The sequence below is a fragment of the Curcuma longa genome, chromosome 1 (assembly GCF_044706935.1).
Source record: "Curcuma longa cultivar G26 ecotype Majalengka, Jawa Barat chromosome 1, ITB_CL_G26_1.1, whole genome shotgun sequence".
In the NCBI taxonomy this organism is placed as follows: domain Eukaryota; kingdom Viridiplantae; phylum Streptophyta; class Magnoliopsida; order Zingiberales; family Zingiberaceae; genus Curcuma; species Curcuma longa.
In genome coordinates, this window is record NC_133861.1 from 16,658,599 (window position 1) to 16,674,560 (window position 15,962).

The following is a 15,962-nucleotide window of genomic DNA, read 5'->3' on the forward strand; positions in this document are numbered from 1 at the left end:
AATGCAATACTGACCATTTTCCTCTGTTTATTTTTTCCTTCTTTTAAAATAAATTCTAACATGCAATTGCTATTCGTATTGGTTATTAATTGATTATAGTCACTCCTTTGTCATGTTTGAATAACTCTAGAATTAAAATAATCAAAATTCCACCGATGCAATTCTGCCAATAATATTTTTTAATTATATTAATTAGAGATTTGATTAAACAAATTACACCGCATGTACCAGATGTACGATTATATATATATGCATCGGAAGTTGTTAGACTCAAATCACATGTCCAGTGCAATGTCCCACTCCCACCGAGACAACTCATTTCGTGCACCAATAATATGATTGTTTTAAAAAAAAAAGATAGTAAAATATTTTATTTTCTTTTAAAATTGTTTCATTATGGCTACAATTAGAAAAATTAACTTAACACCGAAAAACCAAAAAAAAAAAAAAGGTTAAAAGGGGTGGTGTGTCCGGGTAATCCCGTTTATATTAGCGAAGAAGCCTAGCAAATCCCGCTTGTACGGAAGGAACGATCGCCGGCCGGCGCCGCTCGCCGCCGGTACGCCTTTTCCGTAATAGACCCGATGCGCCGTGACTATGTCCATCCCCGTCTCCGCCGCCTTCACGCTCTTCGCTCCCGCATCGGTCCTCTCCTGCTTGCCCACCGCCTCGCGACGCTTGGTTTCGCGGCTAGGGCTATCCTTCCCGGCCTTCTTCTCCTCCGCGGCGAGGAAGACAAACTTCTCCTTCCCGTCGCTCTGGCTCCGTCCGACCACCAGATCCCGCAGCCGCCACCGCAGCAACGACCCCGTGGAGCCGCTCTTCTTGCAGCGTGCCGGCGACGGGGACGCCGACAGGCTCGGGGTCCACACGCAGTAGCTCGCCGGCGGGATCCCCTCCAGCTCATCCATCCCCGAAGAAGCGGAATACGAAGACGGCGACGAAGCGACGCCGGGATTCTCCGCCCGGTCCTCCATTAAGAGCTGCAGGAGAGTACCTTGCACCGCTTCTTCGGTCTCCTCATCCGCCTGCGACTCGAGCCGTTCCTCCTCTGCGAGGGGAGGGGCGCGGCCGAAGACAGGGTAGATGGGGCGGATCTGGTTTCTGGACAAGATCTCCTCGGCGGCGAGGCCCTGGCGGGTCTCGGGGTCCTTGACCACGAACTCAAAGTCGTCGTCAAAGGCGGCGAAGTCCTTCGATCCGCCATCCCCGGGCAGCGGCCGCGACTCATAGAAGGCGGCGAAGGGAGCCCGGAAGCTGGGGGAAGCCGAGACGACAGCTACGCTCTCCTCTTCTTCTTCTTCTCTCATGGCTGCTCCTGCTGCTGCTTCTTCTTCTCGTCTCATCTCTTGTCTGGTGGCCAGCTACACGCTCGAGCAAATGCGGTACAGAGCATAACGAAGGGTCGAGCAGACTTCGGCGTCGTTAATAAAGGCCAAGCGGAGGCAAAGGATAAGGAAACGTTGACACGCGTCGAGCGCACGATGGCGGTCAAGTAGGGCAGCCCCAGTGGCCCCTGCTTGTTGCGTGTGACTGTGCGAGTGCGTGGGTAAAGTCAGTCTGGTAACTATAGTGCTAATTTGGGTCCCTTGGGATGACGTCAAATGGCTGCTGGACGCCATTATCTTTAATCTTATCTTCTAGAAGATTAATTTTTTTTGGGGAAAAAAAATATCTTCCTTAGTCGTTGGCACATATTTTTAATTTCCAATTCCTTCGTTCTAGAAATAATTGACTTGGAATCTTCTAATTAGGTGAAATGAATGGTTTTGTGACCAAAGGATTAATTAAGAAAAATATAACAACTTAATTTGGTGAGAACACGTGACTTTTTTTTAATTAACCACTAACCATGCATGCATGTTAAATGCGCAGACTTGAACAATAATTTTAAGAGACACTATTATATATTTAGAAGGCTAATAAATATTTAAATTAGTTATATGAAATTATAATAAATATAAGCACATTAGATGAGGATAAATAAGATTAAAGAAGACTTAGTTATAGTAATAATAAAATAATAAATTTTTAGTAGAAAATCGAATCTAATGACTTTGGAGAATTTACATAATCGATCGAGAGAAAATATAAAAATTTGATTATTGTTATTGTTGCTAAAATCTCATGTTATATTTATTTATTTTTTTTGAAAGATTTAAGTGATCAATAAGTCTTCACTCTTTTATGTAGCATGTTCCAATTATTGTACTATGCAAAGGGAAAGCTTATCGAGATGAACACATTTGTCAAATATTGGGAGTTAGTGCTTCAAATGATATGAAAACATCGGCATGTGTCCACCAACCAATAGGTGATCAATGGAATCATCAAAGTAACAAAAGGAATATAATTGATATATGTCTAATTAATAAGACAAAAATATGCGGCCAACTTTAATATATATATATATATAGTGATAACATCAAATAGCATTCGTACGTCGACAACAAATACAACGATCGATATTATTATAGCAATGAATATAAAGAAGATCAATACTGCTTTAATTAGCTATGAAGGATAAGACATGAAGGATAAGACGATCGATCGTGTGAGGTTAACACTCTTTCTCCGTTATTTTCACCATATTTTTGAAATGAAATAATTAAAAATAATAAACAGGATTTTTATGACAATATCAAAGCTTAGGAAATTTCTAAAAAACAACGTAAAGTTTAGGTGTATATTATATTAGAACATTATTTTGAAGAAAAATAAATAAATAAAAATTTCAGGTAAAAAACATTCATATAGTAAGAAAATTCAAAGAAGTTGGAAGATGGAAATCTCCTAGATCATATTCAAGCTGCGTAATGGACTGGGCATTCACATGCTTCGCGACAGCTAATTCATTCACGTACCAAATGCCAACTAAAACAATTCCAATTATCAATTACCGTGAATTTAATATTTGTTTTACTTGCACGCGTAATTATATTTATTATTATTATTATTGGTAATTAATTAACGTGATATGATAACTTAGCTAACACTTTAAGGAGGTTTCGTAACAGTGTCGATGAAAAAAAAACTTTCATATATATTATTAAATATATATTTCTTTTATTGTACATGATGAAAATCAGGGTGGTTTTACAGAAAATAAAAAATTTAGAAGGGTGCTTTGGTAAATGTCGCGTACAGAATCTATCGCATGGGATGTAAATCCCATTTATAGAATTTAACTTCTGCGTACGTCACAATTTCACATGCGTGTGCACGCATAAATTGTTCTGTATGCGGTGACATCATTTTCAGTGCATGTATCATGTATATAATTCTTTAATTAACTAGTAGATCTTTAAATTAAATGTAGTCAAATTATTAATTAAATAAGTTGAGAAGACTATTCCAATCAATCATGCGAAACATAGTTAATTAGGTGAACGAGTCCAAGCATTTATATGAAATCAAATAATCGACCAACCAATCGGGCTAACAATAGAGACATCCCAATCAACTTAAGATGATGGGTAATCAATTCCAATTCAGATGCTTCTCAAATCAACATTATAGAGAAAAAACTATTAAGTCAATTTGTTCGGTTGAACTATTCCATTGTTGGGCAGCAAATTAATCATACCGACTTAATTAACTAGTTGGACTACTTCAAGTAGGAAAGGAATTTAATTGACTCAATCAATGGATAAATCTTCTAGTTTCTCATAATCTATTATTTTAAGCGGAAATAAAAAAGACAACCGACCCCTCCTTTGACCAATTAACGAACCGATGGTTCGTCTTCCTTCAGAGAGGAAGTACACATCTGGATGTTAGTTGAATAATGATGTTTTCGCTTTGAAATATATTAATTGATATGCATTAATTATCTCTGAACAAATATACATGTGCAGCAAGTGAGGCTGAGAATCTCTCGAGCACAAGAAAAAAAATTGGGTCAAATATTCATGCTGTGTTTTTGAGATTATTCTATCAATCACGATCACCATGCCAATATCTTCATGGGATTGATGAGATGAAGAGAATGAATTTTAGGCACAAAAAAAAAAACAGTTTCTACTTGGCAATATATCCACCATCAGCATATATCTTATAGTTGAACATGGCATTCATATCCATTCATACTTCGGAGCAAACAATTTGTTTCAGGTAGGATGAATAACAAATTTCTCAAAAAGATCTTTTCAGGCACTGCAAGACAAAAATTTCTCAAAAAGATCTTTTCAGGCACTGCAAGACAAAAATTTCTCAAAAAGATTCAGGCACTGCAAGACAAATTACAAGCTAGATTTTAGTTGGATTCCAGCTATGAAAAGTAGAAAGAAACAGCAGAATAGAAAAGGGCAAGGATGAACACCAAGGCCATCCATACTCTTTGTTGGCCAGTAACGCCTCTGTCATTCTTAAGAGTAAAAACCATGCATGCAATATCTTTATCAAGATCCAACTAACCAATTTACTCAGATATCTTTATCAACATTCCACATGTTTTCACCAAAAACATGTGGAAAATGAAAGAGTATCAACTCCACCCTTGGCTTTCTATAATCTCATCTTAATTACACAAGCCATTGAACGTTTCAAATCTTAAAGCAGTGCTGTCCATTAACATATAACTGAGAAAAGTGCACCTTATGCAAACTGAGAAAATCTAAATGGGAGCATTAACATAAGACGGTGGTGGAGTTTTAAGATTTAATGTATGGAAGCAGAACTGGGCAAATTATAACAAGTAAACACATCCCATATCCCTCAGTCAATAGCAAATTTCATCTGAATAATTATGGTGCTTTCTGATTCAGGAATGGAATTCACAGCAAAAGAAATAGTAACTCATAGAGCATGAAATGGAATGAGACTAAAAATGTGTATAATATTTATGTATAGATTATAAAATCTCATTCATCATATCTATGCCTGATTTATAGGACAATAGACAGGGCATATCATTCTTCCTGCTCAACCAATATTACTCACCTATCCACTCAGTCCACCTAAGTTGTATATCTCACTCGATCCAATTGGCTCACTAGACCCACACATCGTGCTTAATCCACCCCATCTAGCTCACTCGTTTTGTCAACATGCTTGATCCATTTAAGCCAAGTAATAATAAAATAATAAAGTTTTAGTAGAAAATCGATTCTAATGACTTTGGAGAATTTACATAATCGATCGACTAAATATAAAAATTTGATTATTGTTATTGTTGCTAAAATCTCATGTTATATTTATTTTTTTTTTTGAAAGATTTAAGTGATCAATAAGTCTTCACTCTTTTATGTAGCATGTTCCAATTATTGTACTATGCAAAGGGAAAGCTTATCGAGATGAACACATTTGTCAAATATTGGGAGTTAGTGCTTCAAATGATATGAAAACATCGGCATGTGTCCACCAACCAATAGGTGATCAATGGAATCATCAAAGTAACAAAAGGAATATAATTGATATATGTCTAATTAATAAGACAAAAATATGCGGCCAACTTTATATATATATATATATATAGTGATAACATCAAATAGCATTCGTACGAATCCTGGCGAAGCCAGGCAATACGTAACCAACTACTTTCTCGATTTACCTCCTCACAGATGATCGTGGGACCGATGGATCCACCTTTTGCAGAAGATAATAATATCTTCTAGTTGCAGAAGAAGATATTATTATAGGAATGAATATAAAGAAGATCAATACTGCTTTAATTAGCCATGAAGGATAAGACGATCGATCGTGTGAGGTTAACACTCTTTCTCCGTTATTTTCACCATATTTTTGAAATGAAATAATTAAAAATAATAAACAGGATTTTTATGACAATATCAAAGCTTAGGAACATTCTAAAAAACAACGTAAAGTTTAGGTGTATATTATATTAGAACATTATTTTGAAGAAAAATAAATAAATAAAAATTTCAGGTAAAAAACATTCATATAGTAAGAAAATTCAAAGAAGTTGGAAGATGGAAATCTCCTAGATCATATTCAAGCTGCGTAATGGACTGGGCATTCACATGCTTCGCGACAGCTAATTCATTCACGTACCAAATGCCAACTAAAACAATTCCAATTATCAATTACCGTGAATTTAATATTTGTTTTACTTGCACGCGTAATTATATTTATTATTATTATTATTGGTAATTAATTAACGTGATATGATAACTTAGCTAACACTTTAAGGAGGTTTCGTAACAGTGTCGATGAAAAAAAAACTTTCATATATATTATTAAATATATATTTCTTTTATTGTACATGATGAAAATCAGGGTGGTTTTACAGAAAATAAAAAATTTAGAAGGGTGCTTTGGTAAATGTCGCGTACAGAATCTATCGCATGGGATGTAAATCCCATTTATAGAATTTAACTTCTGCGTACGTCACAATTTCACATGCGTGTGCACGCATAAATTGTTCTGTATGCGGTGACATCATTTTCAGTGCATGTATCATGTATATAATTCTTTAATTAACTAGTAGATCTTTAAATTAAATGTAGTCAAATTATTAATGTAAATAAGTTGAGAAGACTATTCCGATCAATCATGTGAACCATAGTCAATTAGGTGAACGAGTCCAAGCATTTATATGAAATCAAATAGTCGACCAACCAATCGGGCTAACAATAGAGACATCCCAATCAACTTAAGATGATGGGTAATCAATTCCAATTCAGATGCTTCTCAAATCAACATTATAGAGAAAAAACTATTAAGTCAATTTGTTCGGTTGAACTATTCCATTGTTGGGCAGCAAATTGATCATACCGACTTAATTAACTAGTTGGACTACTTCAAGTAGGAAAGGAATTTAATTGACTCAATCAATGGATAAATCTTCTAGTTTCTCATAATCTATTATTTTAAGTGGAAATAAAAAAGACAACCGACCCCTCCTTTGACCAATTAACGAACCGATGGTTCGTCTTCCTTCAGAGAGGAAGTACACATCTGGATGTTAGTTGAATAATGATGTTTTCGCTTTGAAATATATTAATTGATATGCATTAATTATCTCTGAACAAATATACATGTGCAGCAAGTGAGGCTGAGAATCTCTCGAGCACAAGAAAAAAAATTGGGTCAAATATTCATGCTGTGTTTTTGAGATTATTCTATCAATCACGATCACCATGCCAATATCTTCATGGGATTGATGAGATGAAGAGAATGAATTTTAGGCACAAAAAAAAAAAACAGTTTCTACTTGGCAATATATCCACCATCAGCATATATCTTATAGTTGAACATGACATTCATATCCATTCATACTTCGGAGCAAACAATTTGTTTCAGGTAGGATGCTAGAATAACAAATTTCTCAAAAAGATCTTTTCAGGCACTGCAAGACAAATTACAAGTTAGATTTTAGTTGGATTCCAGCTATGAAAAGTAGAAAGAAACAGCAGAATAGAAAAGGGCAAGGATGAACACCAAGGCCATCCATACTCTTTGTTGGCCAGTAACGCCTCTGTCATTCTTAAGAGTAAAAACCATGCATGCAATATCTTTATCAAGATCCAACTAACCAGTTTACTCAGATATCTTTATCAACATTCCACATGTTTTCACCAAAAACATGTGGAAAATGAAAGAGTATCAACTCCACACTTGGCTTTCTATAATCTCATATTAATTACACAAGCCATTGAACGTTTCAAATCTTAAAGCAGTGCTCCATTAACATATAACTGAGAAAAGTGCATCTTATGCAAACTGAGAAAACCTAAATGGGAGCATTAACATAAGACGGTGGTGGAGTTTTAAGATTTAATGAATGGAAGTAGAACTGGGCAAATTAGAACAAGTAAACGCATCCCATATCCCTCAGTCAATAGCAAATTTCATCCGAATAATTATGGTGCTTTCTGATTCAGGAATGGAATTCACAGCAAAAGAAATAGTAACTCATAGAGCATGAAATGGAATGAGACAAGAATAAAAATGTGTATTGTTAATTTGATTTATGAAATAAAATATAGATTATAAAATCTCATTCATCATATCTATGCCTGATTTATAGGACAATAGACAGGGCATATCATTCTTCCTGCTCAACCAATATTACTCACCTATCCACTCAGTCCACCTAAGTTGTATATCTCACTCGATCCAATTGGCTCACTAGACCCACACATCGTGCTTAATCCACCCCATCTAGCTCACTCGTTTTGTCAAAATGCTTGATCCATTTAAGCCAGATATATAGTTCATCCACTTGACTTGCTAGACCATGCATAGTGCTGGTATGGTTCAAGTTGTCCAACTAACCAATTTGTCATCCCATTCCATCCGCTCGTCCGCTCCAGCCCACTCAACCTACCCAACAGGACCATTTTTTTTTCTAACTTGCTTGGTTCATTCATTTTACCGTACTGCTTGACCAGTTTACCCTACTCAAACCACCCAAGTTTGCCTCACTCAGTCCACCTAACCTATTTAGCCTTGCTAGTTCCCTTGACTTATTAGATTTGCTCAATTGCTCAATCTGTCATCTGCCTTATCAGTCTCACAAGTTTAGGATTTATATTTCCTAGAGTATGGAATAATGTGTATTCATTAGAATGGTGAAAGTAATTGCTAAGAATGATCATAAGAGAACAATAAATTTTGATGAGAATAAATATTTCAAGTTCATATTTTAAAAACAATTATTACATGACAACTCACAAGAAATATACTAGCTATTCCTGAGAACAACATCAATATTAAGCAACTGAAATTAGCAAAATTATTTCCGAAAGAAGCTACTGTTAAAGGAATAATTAATAAAATCACTGAGAGATAATGCAATCCATTTGGTTTGAAATAAAACCTGACATAATCAAGGTAGGTAGAAGACGTAATTTGATATAATATATCTTCTGTTTAAATTCACCCCTGTCAATTCCAAAATACATGTATCAATGTTTGCTGTGCCAACATCCAATGATACAGGAAGATTTCCACGAATACAAACACAATAAATAGGTAAGACATAAAACAACAAGAGGATTACAAAAAGGCTACTCCCAGAAAGATAACCCACAAATATGAAATTGATCATCAATGAAACTAGAAAAATTAAGTTATTAGGTTGCATATCAAGTTTGACCATCTTTTAGCTCTGAAAGTTAGAGACAAACATAAACTAAAATTTAATTGCTAGCTCAAGGAATCCGTTTCAGACACGAACTCTAAACAATGCTCTTGCCATTGACTTAGATTAACCAGTCATAACGCTCACCACGAGACAAACGGTGATAACTAGTCATTTCACAAAGAAAACATAAGAATGTGGCCACTAATTCACCAAGACAGAATACACGGATTGATAGCCAAGCTAATTTAATTGAAAATTTGAACAGAGAAAGAAGAGGAAAAGCTTAAATTTGCAAACCTAACCATGAAACCTTCGCCTCTTCTTTTTGATTCCTCCGAGCTCATACGATTGAGATCTTTGCCCCAACTTCCTCGAGCTGCTTCTTGGCCTCTTCTGCCTCCTCCTTCGTTACGCCCTCCTTGAACTTCTTCGGAAGCCCCTCGATCAAGTCCTTGGCCTCCTTCAGCGCCAGGTTTGTCAGCGCTCGAACCACCTTAATGGTGGAGATCCTGGCGTTGCTGGGGACCTCCTCGATGACCACGTCGAACTCGGTCTTCTCCTCTACCACAGCCTCTCCTCCGGCAGCCGCGTCAGTAGCGGCCCCTGGGGCAACGGCGATGGCGGCAGGGGCGAAGGCGGCTGCGGAGACACCGAGGCGGTCCTGGAGGTGGTCGACGAGGCTCCTGGCCTCCTCTAGCGTGAGGTTGGAGATAAGGGTGCCGAGCTCTTCGATCTTGGGGGACACAGCGGCGGGCGGGCGGAGGAAGGCAGCACGGCGGTGGCGGCGAAGGGGGAAAGGCTGAGAAGCGAACTTTATGGCTTTGGAGGGGACTTCAGCCGACGAGGAGGAAGAAGGTGCGGAGTAGTAGGAGACAAGGGAGAGAGCGGAGGTGAGCGTAGCCGCCATTTTTGCTCCTCTGGCGATCGGGAGTGACGAAGAGGGAGCGGAAGGACAGGAGGGGATTAGGCAGCGACGGCAAATATAAGGTTTGTGGCGAATGAAGTTGTTTCGTTCTTTGGATAAGCTTCCGGTTCACTTGCAATTTCGGCTTAGTTGGCCTTGATTTGGTTTGGTTAGACCGCTTGGTGGATTTGATTAATGGACCGGATCTATTGGGTCATATTTGGATTGTCTTAGGAGGGATAAGCCAATGCAAGGTTTGATCAGTTTGGTTCGACCGAGCCGGGTTCGACTTAACGCCAGGTATCTGTTGACTCGGGTTCCTCTCCACCGTCACTTCCGTCTCTTCCGGACACCTCACCAAAACAACTCCAATCGCCACAGAACTAGGGTTTCAAGACTGGATCGCTTCTCCGGCGAATTGGAGGCCGTCTGCTTTGATTAGCTCCTACCTCGCCGAGCAGCGCCATACGAGCATCAACCGACGCCTGCGAGAGAAAGGTGGTCGACTATGAGCCAGCGATCCGAGCACATTCTCGATCTTTACGAGTACGGAAAGTCTCCGGCACAAAATCGGATCAAGTAGGGAGGTGCGTAATCTTCATGCTTCCATCTACAAACATTTGCAGCTTTAAATCGTGCTTTTTTTTTTTTTGCGGATGATACCATTGCCGAGCTATTTCTGTGATCAAGAAATTTGAGGAATTTTCGACGATGAAGTTTGGAAGGTTTGAGAGTTAGAATTATCGACAGTCATGAAGCAGCAAACATCTACAGCTGAATGGCAAAATGAGCTGTGAATCCAAAGATCAAGAAACTGCGAATCCAAAGATCAGAAACTGCGAATCCAAAGATCATCCATAATCGATATCAACTGGTTAGCAAAAAGCAGACTTGTTGGGACACATTCTAGTGAAGGAGGCGTGTCTCAAAGTCTGGATTGTAGTAAAAATATTGGATGAAAATTTTGGAATAATTGTGGAAAATGCTTCCGTCCTTGAAAGTTACATTCACCTGCCAACGTACCTCAAGCAGTGGTTTGGTTATTGTTCTTATGAATCTGTCGTCTTTTGTTTCATCTTGTGGGGAAGTCGTTCGCTGTCGAATGCCTTTTCCTTCAAAATTTTGATCAAGCAAAGGAAGAAAACTCCTTGAAATTCACCAAAATTAGTAGTGTAAACAAATATTATAATTGTCATGTGAATCAAATAGCATCGGTGGTAGTTTTTCTTTGGGATGATTAATGCACTGTAAAATTTGAAGAGTACAATAAAAGTTACCCCTTAAGAACAGATTTATAAACGAGCGGGTCCCAATAGTAAGACAGGTATCATTGTGAGCAATTTGAACATATTATGGACTTTGTTCCGAGAATAAAACGGCGATCCAGACACCGCAGGGTAACGTTGACCACCAAAGACTTGGCAAAGGGTGGTCGCCCTCTCCCCTTTCCCTCGCCTCCGTTCCGCTCTGTCTCGATCGCTTCTGTTTCTTTGGCTTCGGCTTCTTCTGTTCGCGAGCGGAGAACAAGAGAGGGAGGGAGTTGCGAGGGGCCCGTATCCCCTCGCCGCCGAACGCAATGGAGTCGGATAGCGTGGAATGCTTGTCGTCGATTGACGGAATGGAGGAGGATGAGATCTCCCCTCTCCACCCTGCTTCATCGAAGCTCCGCCCCGGCGCCGCTACTCCCGCTGGAATTCCCGCTTCCACCAGCAGCGTCCACGAGCTTCTCGAGTGCCCTGTCTGCACCAACTCCATGTATCCCCCAATCCACCAGGTCGTTTCTTGTTCTTTCTTATGTATAGTTTTTAAGTGATGCCACGATTTTAAGGTGTTTTCTGCATTAATCGTTGGATTCTGGTTTGAACAGAGATCATTATTTGATACTGTATTTTTGATGGGATAACTAAGGTAAAAGCGGATCTTTTTGTGCGTATTTTGATAATTTTACCTTTTTTGGACTCGTTATGTAATTGACTGGTGATTGCTAGAAAAATTAATTCCATCTCGGAATTGATGTTTCAATTATATGCTTGATGGTTTATGGGTTCTATGGTAATTAATAGTTGATGTGCGCATGTAGGATTTTGTTGATTAGTTTTGGTTCTCTTTGATGCTCCGGAACTATGCTTCTAGTTGTTCATAAACTGAGATCTTGTTTTTATGGTCTTCATTCATGTACAAATCGTGGTTAGTCATAGACACACATCATGATTTTGATTGGTTGTATGAATTATTGCAACTAATAAAGAATTTAAGATTTAGGCTTTTCATTGATACCTAGCCTTGGCTTAGACCTACAGACCTTGTGAAAAGTATTAAGAATATGAAAACAAACAATCCACGTAACATGAGCTGGCATCATAATTCCTCTGTTCCTTTTGTGCTGTAATTTGACAATTGCCATAAGGAAGCCTTTACAACTCTAAATTTACTTAAAGCTGAAGGCACAAAGAATTCTTTGATTCTTGTAAATCAATTCATCATTTCTTGTTGTGTGCATAATTTAGATGTGATTCCAATATTCCATTTTCACTAAAGATATGCTTATTTGTTTTTGCATAGGTCGCATGAGCTATTAAATTCATTTATTACTTGAATCTTTTTTTATCTGAATCTGTAAAAATAGTGCAATTCATAGTTTCTGGTCCAACCGGAGTCATATGCCATATTGAAATTATGGTCACTTATAATAATAAGAGCTAACTTTGCGCAAACATTACATTGTTTTTCCAATTGATTTATGAGCTTGATCGACTTCTCTTTACGGAAAAAGGGAACATTGGGTTTAATAATCCGTTCTATTAGATTTGCTACTTTTTTTTTAAAAATTTGTTTGCCCAAACAAAACATTGATCAGAATATAAGGATGCAGATTTTTGGCAACAGATTAAATCTTCTTTTGAAATTCTCTTGAAACAAGGCCACTTTATAAGTGTTTCAGCAAACATCTGCAACCTACGCTTTCCTAGGTGCTGGCAAGCTAACGCCAAAGGATGAGTTTTGGAGTTGCCTAAGGTTGTGTTTCCTTGGAGAAATAGCAAATGGGAGAGAAACAAAGGAAAGTAGGGGTAGCAAATGAAGAAAAGAGAAAAGAAAGTTTGGTTGTTTCCTTGAAAGGGAAAACAGAGAAAGCAAAAAAAGATTAAAATGGCTGCCTCTTTTTCCTTGCTACATTTCTTGCTAGTGAACCACCACACTTAGTCACCACCTCTCAAAACTACTAGATCTCCTCCACTTCTGTGTTATCATATTTCTAAATCATCATAAGAATTGATTTAGTTTTCAGAAAGATGATAATATATATTTGGTCAGTAACATTGCATAAATAAAATAGTTAAATATTCATAAATATTGACAAATATTATAAAAAATAGATTTGCCTTTCAGAAATATGATAATATATATTTGGTGAGTAACATTGCATAAACCAAATCATTAGATTTTATTCATAAATAATGACCTCAAAATATAAAACAATAATCAGTGTAGTGTTAAAAGAAGAATTTATATTAACATAAAATGCATTAAATTTAATATTAATATTAAAACTGACATCTCTCTAGTTGGACAGTATATTACTTCTTTTAATATTTAAAGTGATTACATCTTTGAATATTGCATCTTGTGCAGTGACACAGGCAGAGTTGTCATTGATTGAAAATTACTGACATCTCTCTAGTTGGACAATCTACTAGCTTCAACAATATTAGATCTGAGAATACACACCCAATTTATATGCATAAGATTTTAGCAATCATGACCAGTTCTCTAGTTTACAGTTTGAAATGCACTTATATTAACCATAATGTTATCATGTTTGAAGTTAATTGCAGTAGCACTTACAGTATCCTTATGATTTGAAGGAGCATACGCTCCATTCTTTGCATTCACATTAACATTGTTTCTCAAGACTCAGAGTAGTTTGCTTTTTCAGTGTCAAAATGGGCACACAATCTGTTCCACGTGCAAAGCGAGGGTGCACAACCGGTGCCCTACTTGTCGGCAGGAGCTTGGAGACATTAGGTGCTTAGCGTTGGAAAAAGTAGCCGAGTCACTTGAGCTTCCTTGCAAATATAATTCACTTGGCTGCCCTGAAATCTTCCCGTACTACAGCAAGCTGAAGCATGAAGCCCAGTGCGGCTATAGGCCTTACAATTGCCCTTATGCTGGATCTGAATGCTCAGTTGTGGGGGATATCCCTTTTCTGGTTTCGCATTTAAGAGATGACCACAAAGTAGATATGCACAGTGGTTGCACATTTAATCATAGATATGTCAAATCCAACCCCAGAGAGGTAGAAAATGCTACATGGATGCTGACTGTAAGTTTGCTAACTCTTATACACTAAGACTTCAGACTTTTTTAGTTGCGTGAACTTAATCTAACCCAGTAATAAATATTTGAAGCAAAAATGTACAACTACCAACACGACAAAATTGAAGAATGTAATTTCCGCTCACTCTATAGCATATTAGAATTCTCATTTCAGTTTTATAAATAAATCAACGACGGGGAAAAAGTCTTACCTGAGATAGCCTCATGGTTACTTGTCGCTCTTCTGTGTGTTTCCATGCTAAACTTTCATTTACTTTCTCTATTCAGGTATTTAACTGTTTTGGCCATTACTTCTGCTTGCACTTCGAGGCTTTCCAGCTGGGAATGGCTCCCGTGTACATGGCATTTCTGCGCTTCATGGGAGATGAGAATGAAGCAAGGAACTTTAGCTACAGTGTCGAGGTTGGGGCCAATGGAAGGAAGCTAATATGGGAAGGTACACCCCGAAGTATTCGTGATAGTCACCGCAAAGTCCGGGACAGTCATGACGGTCTCATCATTCAGAGAAACATGGCTCTCTTCTTTTCCGGTGGTGATCGGAAAGAGCTGAAACTGAGGGTCACCGGCAGGATATGGAAGGAGCAACAGAACAATGATGCTGGAGTCTGCATGCCAAGCCTCTGCAGCTGAGATCCTGCTGTATTTTGTGCTTATTCGATTTGCTCAGGATGCTTTCGTAACTCATGATGGAAGTTTCACCTAAATTCTTTCTCCTAGTGAATTTGAACTTTGTGTGTTTTTAAGAGGCAATTGATGTATTTGAGAAGTCAAATTGCCAAGCTTGTCAAATTTTGCCAAGAAAAATGACCCAAGTTCAAAGTAAAGTTGAAGTTTATCCGTGAGTTCCTCGCGAGTTTTAAAAAATAAACTGTCAAACATGGATCATACAAAATCATTGACCCATACATTTTATGTAAAATCTTGTATTATATTTGCTGATATTGCCATGGCTATGTCTAGTTAGCCTGCCTACGGCCAAAACATTTATTGAAAATATTTTTTTTTAATTATCAAATTATTTATTTGGGGGAAAAATAATAAAAAAGGAACAAAATTTAAGTGGTTTGTTTTCATTGGAGGATCTAATTCATGGGGAATGAGATGTAACAAAATTAACGATGAAATCAACTTCAACAATAGCGTGTAATATAGGATTACTATTATTTGAATCAACTGTTAAATTTATTATTTACTTTATAATCTTTAATGAATTTATTATATACTTTTAAAAAATAACTAATCTATGATATAATACATAAAATCCTAATAAATCTACAAGATAAAGTTTTGTTTTAGGATTCATTAACTTACGATATAAAAGTTCAAATATAACACAATAAATGATGTAGATAAAATAAATTAATCACGTGGACATTTCATAAATGAACAGATTTTCATTTAAAATTTACACACGATAAATTAGTTAAAAATTATAAAGTACATAATTGATAATAAATTTAAAAGTATATGATTAATTAATTATTTTTCAAAAGTATATATATATATAATAGATTTATAAGAATAGCGTGTTAAATGGTAAAGAGATGGTCAAGTTGCTCACTTTCCGAGTTTGAAGTTCTCTTGCGACAGATTCCACAAATTCATTAATCACTAATAGGAATTAAAACATTGATATTAGAAACTCTGGATAGCTAGTCATCATTACATATTGAT

The 15,962-nt window shown here is 37.2% G+C and overlaps 3 protein-coding genes across 3 annotated transcripts; 1 reads left to right on the forward strand and 2 right to left on the reverse strand.

The window, feature by feature from the left end:
* Window positions 1–226: 226 nt before the first annotated feature.
* Window positions 227–1,381, reverse strand: LOC141842955 (uncharacterized). Its single transcript, XM_074730954.1, has one exon. The coding sequence runs from the start codon at window positions 1,344–1,346 to the stop codon at window positions 453–455; it is 894 nt and encodes a 297-aa protein (XP_074587055.1). The 5' UTR covers window positions 1,347–1,381; the 3' UTR covers window positions 227–452.
* Window positions 1,382–9,080: 7,699 nt separating this feature from the next.
* Window positions 9,081–10,014, reverse strand: LOC141836990 (large ribosomal subunit protein bL12c-like). The gene has a single exon (XM_074724483.1). It carries the CDS (start codon window positions 9,954–9,956, stop codon window positions 9,390–9,392), a length of 567 nt encoding a protein of 188 aa, XP_074580584.1. The 5' UTR covers window positions 9,957–10,014; the 3' UTR covers window positions 9,081–9,389.
* Window positions 10,015–11,338: 1,324 nt separating this feature from the next.
* LOC141836729 (E3 ubiquitin-protein ligase SINAT5-like) lies at window positions 11,339–15,090 on the forward strand. Its single transcript, XM_074724248.1, has 3 exons — window positions 11,339–11,727; window positions 13,888–14,274; window positions 14,556–15,090. The coding sequence occupies exons 1-3, from the start codon at window positions 11,530–11,532 to the stop codon at window positions 14,916–14,918; spliced, it is 948 nt and encodes a 315-aa protein (XP_074580349.1). The 5' UTR covers window positions 11,339–11,529; the 3' UTR covers window positions 14,919–15,090.
* Window positions 15,091–15,962: the final 872 nt, after the last annotated feature.